The 15,477-nt window shown below is 40.5% G+C and overlaps 1 protein-coding gene across 19 annotated transcripts in view; it reads right to left on the bottom strand.

The window, feature by feature from the left end:
* The window catches only part of ATF7IP (activating transcription factor 7 interacting protein), a 93,037-nt gene that overhangs the window by 15,316 nt on the left and 62,244 nt on the right, over window positions 1-15,477 (bottom strand). For 18 of the 19 annotated variants that reach the window (XM_085539142.1, XM_015861874.3, XM_085539161.1 and 15 more), the window contains one exon: window positions 15,179-15,246. In XM_085539142.1, the coding sequence (XP_085395268.1) occupies window positions 15,179-15,246 (68 nt within the window). Of the gene's footprint in view, window positions 1-1,565; window positions 12,280-15,178; window positions 15,247-15,477 lie in introns of those variants that run through there. The other variant, XM_085539192.1, reaches the window with a different exon arrangement.

Below are 15,477 nucleotides of genomic sequence, written 5' to 3'. Positions count from 1 at the left end.
TATCAGCCACACACAGCCAGCATGATAAAGTCTAGGAAGATTCAGATGTCACTGTGTGGTCTAATAGGGACAGATGCAAAATCCCAAGTATGAGATTATCTGCTTTATGAACTTTAACTAGCATGAAGTGAAGCCTTCAATGAAGTCTTAAAGACAGTTCTCATACGAGTAAAGCTCTGAGGAGGGAGAAAAGAGGCATCACAAAATACAAATGAAAGTGGTCTCTGAATTACTGGTCATTGGATTTGGAGCACCTGACATGAATGATCATTATGTATTTAGATTATAACAGAGTTTCTGCTGAAGTTCTGACGCTGCCATTGATGAAATACTGCTAATAACTTGGATGATATAAAACGTGAAGAACATCAAAGTACTCAAGTTCCAAGATGACGGAAGTGACTTCTGCAGGGATACTTTTTTTCTCTACACAGGGAAACATCTTTCAGATCTATTAATCATGCAATTCTTCTGTTGAGTGATTTCTATTTCAAAGACCTTCCAGCTTCAGTTTTCTTCATGTGATGACCTGATTTAACCACTTGGAGCTTACAATAAATGCCACCTTCAAATAACCGATAACTACTTGATCAGCATAAAATCAAGAGGAATTTCACTCCAAATTGATAGTCTTCCCAATCAGTGACATGCATTTTAAATGATGGTTTTCTTTGCTAGGACTGAAAAAGAGGAGGGAGATCTGGGAGGAAGTGGAGAAACTATCACTAAGCTATTCATTCTTCTCCCACCACAGAATCTATTTGTCTGAAGTAATTTCCTTCAATTCTTCTTCAACAAAAAAATTCAAATCCCTGGAGAAAAATACTCTTTATGAAACTGTTTTGAAGCCCTACTTAACCATGTCAGTTGAGACAGTTCTTTGAATTTCCAATATTGCATGAAGTTTTGATTTTAGTGTGTCGGGGAGGTCAGAGTCTCCAGTTATGCAGCAGTAAACAAACAATCCACTCAGCCAATTATTCCTCAAGAACACAGTTTTCAGAAGACAAGACCTTTGAGTTAACCACACTATTCAAGTTTTTCTACAGAACAATACAGGCAGAAATCTCCTTGGTAAGAAAAAGTTGTTACAGTTCCTTCCACAACCTGTACTAAAATTGTGGACCTGAAGGACAGTTTTGTATGGTGTTCTCTTGTACAACCCCCAATCCCACCTCCACAGCATACACTCCATTTAAAACAAGTGGAAATTGCACTCCACACACAGCACACCATGAAGTCTTCACTCCACAGAGCTACATTCCTTTAATTCACCTGCCACGCATCTACTGTGAATGAAGTCTAGGGCTATAGGAAAATTATAAGGAAACCTGAAATGCTGAAAGTGATGCATGTTGTGTCTCCCAGTAAAAGTATGTAGAAGGGTATGGTGTTGTCAGGGTACTCCTTCACAGAACAGACTGCTGATTATGCCTGCCATAAAGGTCAGAACTTTGGCTATTCAAAATATCAGTCAACATTTAAGAGGAGGAGTAGGCACCATTTCTACATTCTGTAGGATTTGCATAGTTTTCATATTCTTGTGGGGCTCTCAAATCCAGGACAGAGAACAGTAGGAGATTTAGGAAGAATGGGGAATTAGAGATTGGAAGGCTGGTTTACATTTCCTTGTAGGGAAGTTAGACATCTCCATGACCTGACAGAGTTATCACTTATTAGGTGTTTCTGGAGCGTTTTTGCTTAACACATGAATGGCTAAGACCTATGAATGGAACCATTTTAAATCACCCCTGCCAGAAACAAGTAATAATGTCCTATGCCCAACTACCAAAAAGGAATCAACCTTAAATATCATGTCTATTTTAGTAAAAAATTATCTCTGGATTTTTATTTCTTTCTTCTTTTTTTTTTTTTTTCCTACAGGGATTTGCAAAAGCTCTATTTTATAATAGAAACATATTTGAGGAAAGGCTAGAAACAAACAACTGCTCTTACCCCTGCAAAATGAAGGGAAGGGGATTTTGAGGAACGGACTGCCCTGTTTTATGTGAGAAAAGGAGAGTTATACAAGCCACTCAGAGCAAAACCATGAACCAGCTTAATAAGGTTTGTGGCACTTGTGAAATGAAGTGTAGCAATGGACTTCCAGACACGTATGAACCACCTTCTCATTTAGGTAAATATCTGAAGTAAGAAAATAAGTTTTTCAGCTCCTAATATTATACTTCAGCAAGCACTAAGTCAGAAAATAATAGCACAGAAAAGCATTTTGATCAGCTGTGAGTTTCCAGCTTTCTCCAAATACAGGAATATCAAGAACTGAACATGTTCCACCTGATCTCAACTGAAGAACAAGATGATACAACTATAACACCTTTTCCCTCAGGACAATGACACTAGTGGAATAGTTAAAACCATTTCAAACATATGTATGGTGCCTTATTTCATATTTTGCCTACCAAGTCTGAGTAACAGAAGAGTCAGCGGCCTATAGTAAACTGAAACTAAATAACTGACATAAGATAAAGTGATCTGTATCTACTTGGAACATGTCAGTAAAACTAACAATTTTCTTTTATTAAAGGAAACAAAACTGCAGCCAACAAACCCAAAACCTCTGAAACCACCTTTTCTCTTTGTCAGAACTAGAATGTTAAGTCTCCCAAGTGACAGAAATCAGCTGCACAAAAACCTGTTGACAGTAGTATCTGTGTAGTTTCTAGTACTTGTGACATAATAAGTTTATACTGAGGCTTAAAAAAAACTTTAATTCCCATGCTGCCTTTTCCATCATCTGTACCAGCTTACACGTCATTAATCTGTGAATAAGAGGAAGTGCTCCAGAAAGCTGTCATTCACACATCTGATTTGGACCTGTTTTATCCAGAGCTGACAAGGTAGCTTTGTACAAGCACAAATGGGCAAAGCAAGACCTGAGCATCCAGTTAACCACAACTGCATCTGTCCTGCCTTAGTTTTAATCTTTTTCTGCTCACATATACCAGATGGAAGTGTAGCAATCTTGCAGAAAGCAAAACAACATCATATACCTCAAGAAAGTAAGCGTTAATTTTATGTGCTTGTTGTCAGAACACCGAAGACCTGCAAGACCAGCACTGACCAAGTTCTCATCTATGTTTCCAGCGACAACGAAACAGGAACACAGATTTAACAGACACAGAAGAATAGTTGATAGAAGTAAGTAGGTGTTTGCAGGCAACACATTAAACAATTAAGCCTGAAGTAATAATTAGTCAAAGAAATTTGTTGGCACCTGTATGCTTTAACAGTGCAAATATGGCTTTCAAACTTAAAATAAAAATATAAGCTAGTTAATAATAGCATTTGCATCTATTTAAAATCAGATTTTACATGACAAATCTGTATCCAGCATCTATTTCCTGATTAGGTTTGAAATACTTCTTATACATTTATTTCTGCAGTTATCTTCTGCAATTGCTAAAATATAGAACTCATTCTAAAAGAGTAACTAGAAAGTGAACAGAATTTTCAGTTCAAACATATTCTTCAACAATTTATTTTTTGGGGGAGGAGAGGTGAGGAAATCCTACTATCAAATGTCAGATTTCACAGATAAATGTGACAAAAATTTAAAAAGAGGATAAAAAAAATACAAGACCATCTCTTACTGACTTCATAATTTTAATATAGTCACATCTTTATGCTTCACCTGTCACTGAACTTCCATTTGCAACTAAGATGTTTTGCATAAAAGCAACGTATCCTGTAACTGAAAACTTCATAGATCAGTACTGATCTGTCTAGGAAGATTCATGCAAATTAACATATGTTGGAGTTCAGAAGCGAAACACAAGGTGAACTGAATGAAGAAGGGTTACAAGGTATGACTAAAAGCAGAAACACAGGTGAAAAAAGAAAGCAGGAGGGAAAGACAAGAAACAAGAATTACAAGCCAAGGAGCAGCTAAGCATGAACTGCTTCAAGTACTAGACTGCATGAGTCTTCTATAATGCTACTTCATTATTCAGCACTATGCATTTTCCCTCAAAAAAGCCAGCCACAAGCAGAAGGAATCACACATCTTGAAAAGCATGCTCTTCAAAGAATATCTTTCAAATTTCACATCCTCTGCTGTAGTTTCTTCAATTCACAGTATTATGTCTACACCTATAAAACTTAACAATATGGAATTACCTTGAGCTTTGGTTGTATGCCAAATAATCCACCCAAGTGATTAACTTGGCAGGTATGGAGGATAAATATATTTTAATGCTGAGCAGATTTTTCATGTAATTTGTGAAAGCAAAAACAAAACCATAAATTTGCCTTCAAATATCTGAGTTAAACCTTTTAAGTCCCAAATCAGAGGTTGTCATACCTCTCAACACTGCTTGACAAAGTGATTGGAAAAGCGGGACAAGCCTTCATCCTATGGAGGTGACTTTTGTCAGCCATGTAAGAAAGATACCCCTTCAAGAAAGATCTGGTAGGTTACCTGGGCAAGTGGACCACCGTAAAGAAAATCAATACTCAAGTGTATTAGCTGTGCTTAAAGTAAGCTATAATATTAACCCAGACAGTGAAGTTACCCCAAGATCTATATGACGTTAAGCACTTATGACTAATGTGGCAGAAATGCACACAGAGTGCACCATCACTGCATGCCAACATACAGGCAGTACTGACCTGGAAAGATGACAAAAAAATCAATGGATAAAGTGGCCAGCCTACTCTGACAATATGAAGAAAATTTATCTTCTTCCATACGGGCCCGTGTTTAGTTGTGAAGAAACTGTCCCAGGAGTGCTAGCAATTCAAAGACACTATGTCCTACTCCCCACCTGTATGGACTAGTGTCTCTGGTATTAGGTGTTCTGCTTAAGGGAGGAAATATAGCTATATATATATAGCTATATACTAAATATATAGCTATATCCTAAATATAGCTGTATACTAAAACCAAGGAGTAATCAGCAAGACTTGTTTATCCTCTAAGAGCCCATATAGCCGGAGGAAAGGTCTAGTGGAGAAGTGGAGGCTAACAGTTGAGACTATTGTGGCTCAAATGAAGTCACACCACTGCTGAGTGCTGCCATGCTGGACATGCTAGAGCTTCAATACAAACTGGAATGAAAAGCAGCTAAATGGAACGCCACACCTGATATCACCAATGCATTTTTTTCACTTCCTCTGGCAGCAGAGTGCAGGCCACACAGCACACTACACACATGCAGTCACCACTGCCATTCTTTTTTCCTCCCTTTTCTTCCTTACTATACCGCCTTATTTATAGTTCAACCCATTAGTTCTATTTTATTTTTTCTCCCAGTTCTCTCCCACTTGGAGGGAGTGAGCTAATGGCTATGTTGTGCTTAGCTGGGTTAAATCAGGAGAGGAAAAAAAAAGTAACTCCATTTCCACTAAGAAAACAAATACAAGGATGGAAACTGAATTTAAAGGCAAAAGACCAAAACACATATGGCAGATGATGATGAGAAAAGAATGGAACATATTCTATCATGATAACAATCATAAAATTTTACCAAAATAGAAGCGGTTGAACATCACAGCATACGTGTCAATAGCAAACTACTGACAAAGCTGGGAAAGAGATATCTGAATAGAAAATCTCTACACAAAAAAAGGTTACCTGTTACACCATTTTACGTAACACCACACAAACACAGGCAAACATGCACATACCAAAACGTGAATTCTGGTATTCTGAATACGAACTTCTCTATTCAAGACTTTCTTTCTTTCTTTTTTTTTTTTTTTTAATTATTTTGTATTATATATCGCCATGGGTCAATTAATCACACTGAAATAACAGTGCTGCATATTGTAATGCCACCTGCTTTTCATAAAGGAACATTCCAGCAAGTTAAGGTGATAAACAGAAAAAAAAAAAATCAAAACAACAAAAATTAACTCTAGGATAATAAAACTCAAAATCCTGAAGATTATTTGTGGCACACTAACAAAGCGCAGAAAATTTTATCATTAATACTTTCTAGATCACCAAAACTGAAAAAGATTCTGGGAGTCATAAAACTGACGTGTCATGAACCACCACAGCTGTATGTGACGCACCAAGGCGTTATATAATAGCAAAACCAATTTAGAATTATGAGAAGTGATGTTAAAAATACGTTACAGAAATAGCTTATGTGTAGTGGTTATACCGAGTGTACGGATAAAAACAAAACTTACACCCATGTACAAATCCGCAGATTTCAAGCACAGGTTAAGTAGCTATGGAAAACTTTTTTTTAGTACATTCATGAGTACAATTCTGTTACAGATGGCTTCAAACTTCTCACTTCTTAACCCTTATCAATTCCAATATAGTGACTCTAACAACAACTCTTACAAAGCTGTCATGAAAATTTATTTGTCCAATGCATTTGTTGCACCTTTCCACAATATAAATGATAATGCAATAAGCTAGCAGTGTACCTAGTTTGTACTTTGCACAAACAAAATTTCACAGGGCTGCAATACTTGTTTTGATAGTGTGGTTGCTTAAGTGAGCAAAAACTCACTCTCAGCAGACATTTTACACGTTGCATTTACCAGACCATTCCCCTTACCCTTATTCCATACTTTGCAATGCTTTCCATGGAATAACAAATCAAATATGGAAAAACCAAGCAATCTGTCTTAGTAATGTCAATACGTTCTATACTCTCTCATTTCTTTGTTGCAAAGATCAGACATCAGCTCTGCCACACCCACCAGTAAGAAACTTAAATCAAGAAACATAACTGAAACACTCTTTGGCAGAAAGATGTTTTTAGTGGTTAACGTAACTCCAAAATAAAAACTATAAAGGACCAATTGATGTAATGCTTAAACATTTGTGTACTGCTGTGATTGCTTCTTTAATCAAACAGTTAAAGGGTATACAGTAAACAGACACTTGCACATACGTCTCTTTACTGGCTCCTACTCTCTTAAGGTCTACCTCCTTTCCCCAAAGCCCACTGAAAGTTTCAAAACAATATTATGTGGGATGGCCACGCTGGACAGCAATCATATTACTAATCATTACATGTATTTTAATTATAGCATGTTTTGGTTTAATAAAACTTTTAATAGTTATTATTTGTGCATGGTGTAATGACACCAACAGTTTTAACATCTCAATAAACCTCTTGATTATTATTTTTTTTGGCCCAAACTGACAAATTGGAGTACACAACTGAAACACAACTACAGGTCCTTACTGAAAGCTGCTCTCAGTAGCTAGGGGCTGGTTTAAATAACACAGGTATAATCTCAAGGAAAGACAACCTCTGTAATAATGAATTAAAAAAAAGCATCTGAAAAATTCCCCAGAGGACATCATATAGCTGAATTAAATGGCTGTTTTAAGGAAAAAAAAAATAATCTAGCTAATTCATTCTTGCATGATCTTTAAACTCCTAACATCTTAAGAATTTAGAGTTCAAATTAGTCTCAGGTAAAGGTTCCACCTTACAGATGAGAGCTAGTTGAATTTTAAATAGCAGAAACACCACTGCATGTTCAGAAAAAAATCAAGTATCCCATTTTACATATATTATTACACATTTATTTTCAGTGACAAAACTATGAAACACATTTTCATCAACAGTGTAGAATTAATAGCTGCTAATACTTTGTAAGCTGGTATGTCCCCTTTGTTCACACTGTTTCCCAATAGACATTCACAAAGTTTGTTATACATTGCAAATAAAGGGAAAAAAGAAGTTATAAATGCACTTTGCCAGATACATTTCCTGTCCAATAGCCAGAGAAATACCTTCAACTGAAGAGAACTAAAGAAATCAAGGTATGTCACAAACAATAGGAAATGGATTGGACACTGGTGGATTTTTTGTTTAAAATAACATTAGCAAAAAAGGTGAATCACACAGATTAAATTTAATCTGAAAAATATCTACTCCACAAAAGGGTAAAGTACACCCAGAGCGTAGAGCAGGCAAGAAAAGACTCTTTGCCCAACTTGGATTTAATAAATATAACTCAGACTGATTCCATAGCCACCATTTTTAACATACCCACCATCATTCAGACTTACACACTGTGACATTATGTCAAGATGTTAATAAGTTACTTTAATAGATTCCCTTACAGCTATATAAAATATTACATAGAATATTTTAACTTCTGCATTTATAATTGGGATTCATAATAAAATACTTTTAAACTATTATAAAGATCTGTTATATAATTAAAAATCCTTTTGCCCCTAACAACAACATATACTGTAATAAATTAAAAGTGCTTGCCGTGTCTTCAGAGATACAATCCTATGACCTGAGGCACGGAAATGGCCTTTGGCAAAATGACTGGGATTGAGTTGCAACCTTTAAATTTCTGTTTAAACAGGGAAAAGCTGGAAGTTCAGAGACTACCACAAACAAAGATGCCCCCTCTCCTACATCACTGCAGGCATTCCTTTTGGAGCAATAAGCAGAGGGAGACTGAAAAGGCAGAAATAGTAGCACAGCAAAACTATACATCCAAGCTGCTTCCTGCTAACTCTGACTATACTAACCCAGGCAGTATGCAATTATCAAAATATTGCAGTTCAGGGGGGAGATGTTGCATACAGATGATAAAGAGGGGGGAGATGTTGCATATTGGGTGGGTGGTGCCTGCGTGCACCTGGGGTGGAGTCAGGGAGGTCACGACGGTCTGCCAGGGGTGGTGACCTGTACCACTATATAGGGTTTGTTGCGAGGCATTCAACTTGTACTTTCAGCGTTACGCACTGTGTGCGAGTCCCGTCTGTCCCCCGTGCGCGGAGGCACGGTAAAGTCACTAGGCAGCCTTGACTTGTCGCCGGATCGGGAGGCAACAATTGGTGACCCCGAGCGTGATGTGGTAAGTCTGGTCCGGACCGTGTGTGTGTGTGACAGCAACTCCATTATAGTTCTGATTATGGGACATGGGGTGAGTATGCTGTGGGGGATGGCTTCACGGGTGTGGTGTGAAGTACATGATGAGGACCTCGATCCAGTTATTAAGTGGATGATGCAGAGAGGTCTGGCTGACGAAGTTGCTCACTATGTGAGTCCGTCGGCATTAGAGAAAGCCAGCAAGGAGCTTTTTGAGCGGGCATTCGCAGGGGACAAAGAGGTACAGAAGCCGCTACCACCCCCTTGGCGCTCTAAAGAAAGTTAACTGGATCGGCCAAGGGGGAGCCGATTTTACATTTTCAGTGTAAGATGTATATTTTGAATTTTTTCATCTTTGGTAGAGTCTGAAACCCAGAAAAGATTTTAGCAAAAAAGCTTGTGTGTCAGCAGTATTTAGCAATGGAAGGTTAGCAAAATGGAAGGAACCGGAAGGAAACAAGATACAAGATGCTTTCCGGTTTTCAGTCTTTTGGTGTATGTCTCTAGGTTTATTTCCAGTTGAATCGGTTAAAGCATTTGTAATGCCATGGTTAATTTAAAAAAAAAAAAGACCAGATGCATTCTAATTGACTAATGGGACGTAAAACTGACATACTGTGTCATTTGAAAAATCCAGTTAATGCCACCTGCTTTTTTTTATGTAATATCCAAAATATTATGTATTACTCTGCACTTCACAGCTCTCAGAACAAAAAGTAGTTCGCTGTGTGCCGTATACCTGTGGCATATTTGATGGTACAACTTTGATCAATTGTTTTGAAAAGCAGTTGAAACAGGAAGAGGCATCGTCAGAAAATAAAGAAGCAGTAGAAGCAGCACAGATGAATTTTAACTTCCCCGAGGATGTCCTCTTTGGCTTTGAGGAAGAGGAAGAAGATGCTAAGAGCATCAAAAACACCCACAAACAGACTGGCTGGGCAGCTAACCTATTAAAGCAATGGCTGGCCAAAAATGGCAAGGATCCTAGCTTTGAATTGGTTCCAGTAAGTGAACTCAATATTTTAAGAGTTTTATTGCTAAATAAGGAATCATGATGGAAATACCTACAGTGTGGCAAGCTACAAGTCAATGCGTGCTGGCTTAAACTGGCATCTCAAAATGCCACCTTATAATCGTCAGATTTGCTTAATGAAGGACAAAGAGTTTGCTAGTGCAAATATGGTATTTGTGAGTATGCTGAGGATGCTGCGCATCCAGGGAAAGGATGAAACTCACCACCATCCTCCTATAGCTGCTGATGACTTGCGTAAGATCACAGAATCACAGAATTACCCGGGTTGGAAGGGACCTCAAGGATCATGTAGTTCCAACCCCCCTGCCTAGCAGGGCCACCAAACATACGCCTTTACTAGATCAGGTTGCCCAGGGCCCCATCCAACCTGGTCTTGAACACCTCCAAGGACGGGGCATCCACAACCTCACTGGGCAGCCTGTTCCAGGACCTAACCACTCTTCTAGTAAAGAACTTTCCCCTAACATCCAACCTAAATCTTCCCTCCTTCAACTTAAAACCATTTCCCCGTGTCCTGCTATTATCAGCCCTTTCGAAGAGTTTACTCCCCTCCTGGGAGTAAGTTCCCTTCAGGTACTGAAAGGCTGCAATGAGGTCACCCCGCAACCTTCTCTTCTCCAGGCTGAACAAACCCAACTCCCTCAGCCTGTCCTCATAGGGGAGGTGCTCCAGCCCCCTGATCATCTTCGTGGCCCTCCTCTGGACCCTTTCCAAAATCTCCATGTCTTTTTGGTACTGAGGGCTCCACACCTGGACACAGTACTCCAGATGGGGCCTCACAAGAGCAGAGTAGAGAGGGACGATCACCTCCCTATCCCTGCTGACCACCCCTCTCCTGATGGAGCCCAGGATCCCATTTGCTTTCCGGGCTGCCAGAGCGCACTGCTGGCTCATGTTAAGTTTCTCATCTATCAGGACCCCTAGGTCTTTTTCTGCCGAGCTGCTCTCAAGGACCACTCCTCCCAGCCTGTACAGGTGCCTGGGGTTCTTCCGGCCCAAGTGCAAAACCTTGCACTTTGCCGTGTTGAACCTCATTAGGTTCACCCGAGCCCAGCTTTCCAGCCTGTCAAGGTCCCTCTGAATGGCATCCGTTCCCTCCACTGTATCGACTGCACCACTCAGCTTGGTGTCATCAGCAAACTTGCTGAGGGTGCACTCCATTCCCTCCTCGATGTCATTAATAAAGATGTTAAAGAGCACCGGTCCCAAGACAGACCCTTGAGGGACACCGCTCGTTACCGACCTCCACCTGGACATAGAGCCATTGACCACCACCCTCTGTCTGCGGCCTTTCAACCAATTGCTTATCCATCTAGTTGTCCACCCATCAAATCCACCTCCCTCCAATTTGGAGATGAGGATGTGATGGGGGACCATGTCAAAGGCCTTGCTCAGGTCCAGGTAAATGACATCGGTCGCCTTCCCTTCATCCACCATCGCCGTCACTCCATCATAGAAGGCCACAAGATAAGTTAAGCATGACCTTCCCCTGGTGAAGCCATGCTGGCTGTCTCGGATCACATGCTCGTTCTTTATGTGATCAAGCATGTTGTCCAGGAGGATCTGTTCCATAATCTTCCCAGGCACGGAGGTGAGACTCACTGGCCTGTAGTTCCCCGGGTCCTCCCTGCTCCCCTTCTTGTAAATGGGAGTGACGTGACCCTTCCTCCAATCATCCGGGACCTCACCTGACAGCCACGACTTCTCAAATATAATGGAGAGCGGCTCAGCAACCACCTCAGCCAGCTCCTTCAGGACCCTGGGATGCATGCCATCTGGCCCCATAGACATACTCATTCAGTCTAAGGAGGCACTCTGGGACTTGCTCTACCCTTACAGTGGGGAGGGATTTACCTCCTTGGTCCCCACATAGAGGTATGGGGGTGCAAGACTTAGGGACGTGAAAAAGACTAGAATCCTGGCCACCAGTGAAGACCGAGGTGAAGAACTCATTCAGCACCTCAGCTTTCTCTTCATCTGTTGAAGCCAGTTCTCCTTTTAAATTTACCAGAGTAGGTACGCCCATTTTGGCCTGTCTCTTCTGGCCAGTGTACCTGTAGAAGGTTTTCTTATTGTTTTTCACGTCCCTCGCTAAGTTCAGTTCTGCCTGCGCCTTCGCTTTCCTGATCCCACGTCTGCAAGTTCGGACGGCATCCCTGTATTCTTCCCGGGTGACACAGCCTTGTTTCCAGAGCTTGTACACCCCTTTCTTCACCCTCAGTTCTCTGAGGGTGAAGATAAAACTGTCTGGTGTACTAGGATTGCACAGTCCTGTGGCACTCGTCAACAAGGTGTGGTTTGATTTGCAGTTGCACTTTACCAAACGAGGGAGGGAAATTTTGAGAGATCTGGCTCCAGATGCTTTTGTTGTTGAGAAGGACAAGAACAGGCGTTGTTATGCTATGTTTAGGTATCCTGTTAAAGGAAAAAATGGAGAAGATCCTCATAAAATGGGTAAAATGTATGATATGCCAGGGGACCCAAACTGTCCTGTTTTTTCCTTGGAGCTTTATTTATCTAAGTTGCCTCTGGAGCCTCCAGCCTTTTACCTGCATCCTTTAAAGTTAACAGCAGAGCAAATGAAAGAACAGCCTTTTGGTACAAAAGAGAACCAATGGGTGTGAACTACTTGGGTGCAATGATGCCCAGGATAAGCATGGCAGCCAGGCTTTCTCAGCGATACACCAATCATTCTCTCCGAACTACCACCACCCAGCTACTGTGTGAAGCGGGACTGGGGCCTGGAGAAAATTATGGCAGCGGCAGGCCATCACTCTGACTCTTCTATTAAACACTACTGGGGAGCTGCAGAAGTTCACCACAGGTCTTAGTCAGATATAATGGAGAGTAACATGCTCAATTACCTAAATAGCAAGATCCCAAGTCATAAAAGAATTATTATCTGTTGTCTGAACCTCTTCTAGAAATCATGTTGTAAAACAAAGCAAAATCCTATCTCCTAAGCATAGCATGCCATCTGGCACTAGTTTTGTGACTTTAGTCCCTGAAGGACATACTGCTCTCAAACCTAAAAGCCCTATTGATCCTGTTGAACCGCAGTTCTTCCAGGGTGTTCCTCCCCCAAGAACATAGTCGGTGTGAGCCTAACTGCCAGTCCTCTTCAAGGCTGTTGTAATTAGCCTTCATAAAGCACTTGATAAAACAAGAACCAGTATCTTTATGGTTTTTGTAACAGAACTGATTCCAAGTAAATCACTAAAATGGGGGGGGAAATCAGTTTACTAAGAAAATTTCTTAAGATGTGGTTCAGTAAGAAGTGTCTTGTTCAGTCCTGAAGTGAGCTATGGAACAGAAGTATACAGAAACTTAGTGCAGGTCTTGGAGTTTTTATGACTTTTCATTAGCAACCAGGACTCTAAATGACTGAGCTGAGTTATTTAAATTTATAAATTAAATAAAAAATTGAGGGGATGCTTATTTCCATTTGCTAAAGAGCCAACTCTTTCTACACTAACTGCATGGCTTCTATATTTTGTGAATTTATTTATTACACCACTGCTGGCACTACTGCAGCATCTTACTAAACAAATACTTGATTACTCAGTGTCGCCTCCCGATCCGGCGACAAATCAAGGCTGCCTAGTGACTTTACCGTGCCTGAACAGACGGGACTCACACACAGTGCGTAACGTCGTCCAGACCACCCCTCCCACAAACGGCACCGTTGGCTCCAGCGGCCACTCTCCAGGCCACGATCACAATGGGAGTGTGGCAACGTCTGCACCAGTATCCACCAGAAACTCCAGGGTCATATGGGATCAACAAACCAACAATGTGTATGCAGACCAGGAGACCCCCAGCTCCCCGCCCCACCAGCACCGAACAACACAATCTACGGGCATTTATCTCAGGGATCAGATCGCATCCGGTCAGAATGCTTTCTTGTGCCTTGATGGTCCAGCGTTCAGCAGCCTCGGCTGCTTCCCTCCCCAGATCCCGATCGCTCGCTTTACTTTGAGAGCCCGAGGATGCCTCACTACCTGAGGCTGACAGCTTTTTTATCTGCGTTAACTCTGTTCCATTGTCATCCTCCTCCTCGCTAGTCGAGGACTCCCTGGCGCCACGCCGTTCTGCTTCCCCTCTCCTCTCTGTTTCCTCAGAGACCTTTTCTTGATGGTACGGGGGTGGCATAGCGGAAAACACAGGCTGCTGAACAGGGACAGCCGCGTCCGTTACCAGCCCCGGCGGTTTCTCCTCCGGAAAATAGATAAACCCTCGCCCCCCCCATACCCCAGAGCCCTCCCGAATCATCCTCCCCCCACTTCAAGTGTCCCATGAAGGGAGCCCACGAAATCTGTAACGGGGCTAATAATGGGGTTTTCTCCTCAGCTAATGAGGCCTTTTGTTTTTCTTCTACTTCTACTTAGTCTCCTTCTTTTGTCTTCTCTCGATCATCTGCCTCCTGTTGAATCTTCTCCTCCTCCCCCTCTGAATCAATAGGGCGCAACGAGGTGTTAATGGCCCGCCCTAACTTTACTAGGCTATTTACTAGGCTATTTAGGCAGAAAGTGAAAAACTGAATCTTGTCCAGTATACCTTCTTTTTGCTTTGAAACATAATTGTTTTATCTGCACCTTGAAAAACAATTAAATGTGGAAATTTTGGCTAGAAGAAAGTTTATTCCCCTTAGTAAATGTATGTGTGAAGTGCTTTGTGAAATATCTGTACATGGAAAGAAACTTAACTAAAAATAATTCTGAATACCTTAAATTTAACCTTAAAATTTCAAAGCAAGTCCAAAAAATTTTAGAAGAATCCAGAAGTACTGCAAGTTTTCCTTTATTATGAAGTAGTTATTCCTGAAGAACTTTTTTTCTTTCTTTCTTTCTCAAAGATGCATAGCAATAACTATTTCTTAATAACTTCTGGATTAGTGTAAAAATGAGAGAGCTGCAATAATTTGCAAAGTACTTTTAGCTTTAAGTTCAAGACCTGTAGGCAAAAACTAAGTAGGGTTTTTTTTCATATGTTGGCTTTGTTGCATGAGGTACATCTTTAGATTTCTCCAGAATTACTAACACACATGGAAAACACAATGTAAAACTTCTGAAAAGATTATGAGGAGCTCACACTCCCAGTAATTCTCTAGATCAGAGGAAAAATACAAACAGACACAAACTAGAAAGAATGGGGAAAAACAACAGAGAAATACACAAATGAGTAAAAAACCCCACAACAACAAAAAAACACCCACAGCCTGAGGTTGTTTCATTATAAGCAATGAGGGTAAAAAACTTATCACCTGTGGATTGTAACTTCAGAAATTTAAACAGAAATATAATCAACAACCTACCTGTGTTGTTCCCTCAGCTGTTCTCTTGTTTGCTGAAGAATCTGTTGGTGGCCTGCTTGTCTGGTTTTCTGAGGGGTCAAGAAATTGATTCATTTGCAATATCTATTCGATTCTAAACTAAATATAGCTAATCCACTCTACAAATTTAAAGGCAACAACTGAAGTTGTTTGATACTAAATGTTCCTTATTTTTCAGTTCTCATTTCCAGCTACAAGTATTCAAGCTTGCATAATAACATTTTTAAGAGGAAACAGGAAAAAAAAAGCAAAATGGCATTTTTCAGTCTAGAAGTAATATT

This window comes from Coturnix japonica, chromosome 1 (genome assembly GCF_054131305.1).
Source record: "Coturnix japonica strain WE chromosome 1, WE-NBRP24, whole genome shotgun sequence".
Classification (NCBI taxonomy): Eukaryota; Metazoa; Chordata; class Aves; order Galliformes; family Phasianidae; genus Coturnix; species Coturnix japonica.
This window is presented reverse-complemented; position numbering and strand designations above follow the sequence as displayed.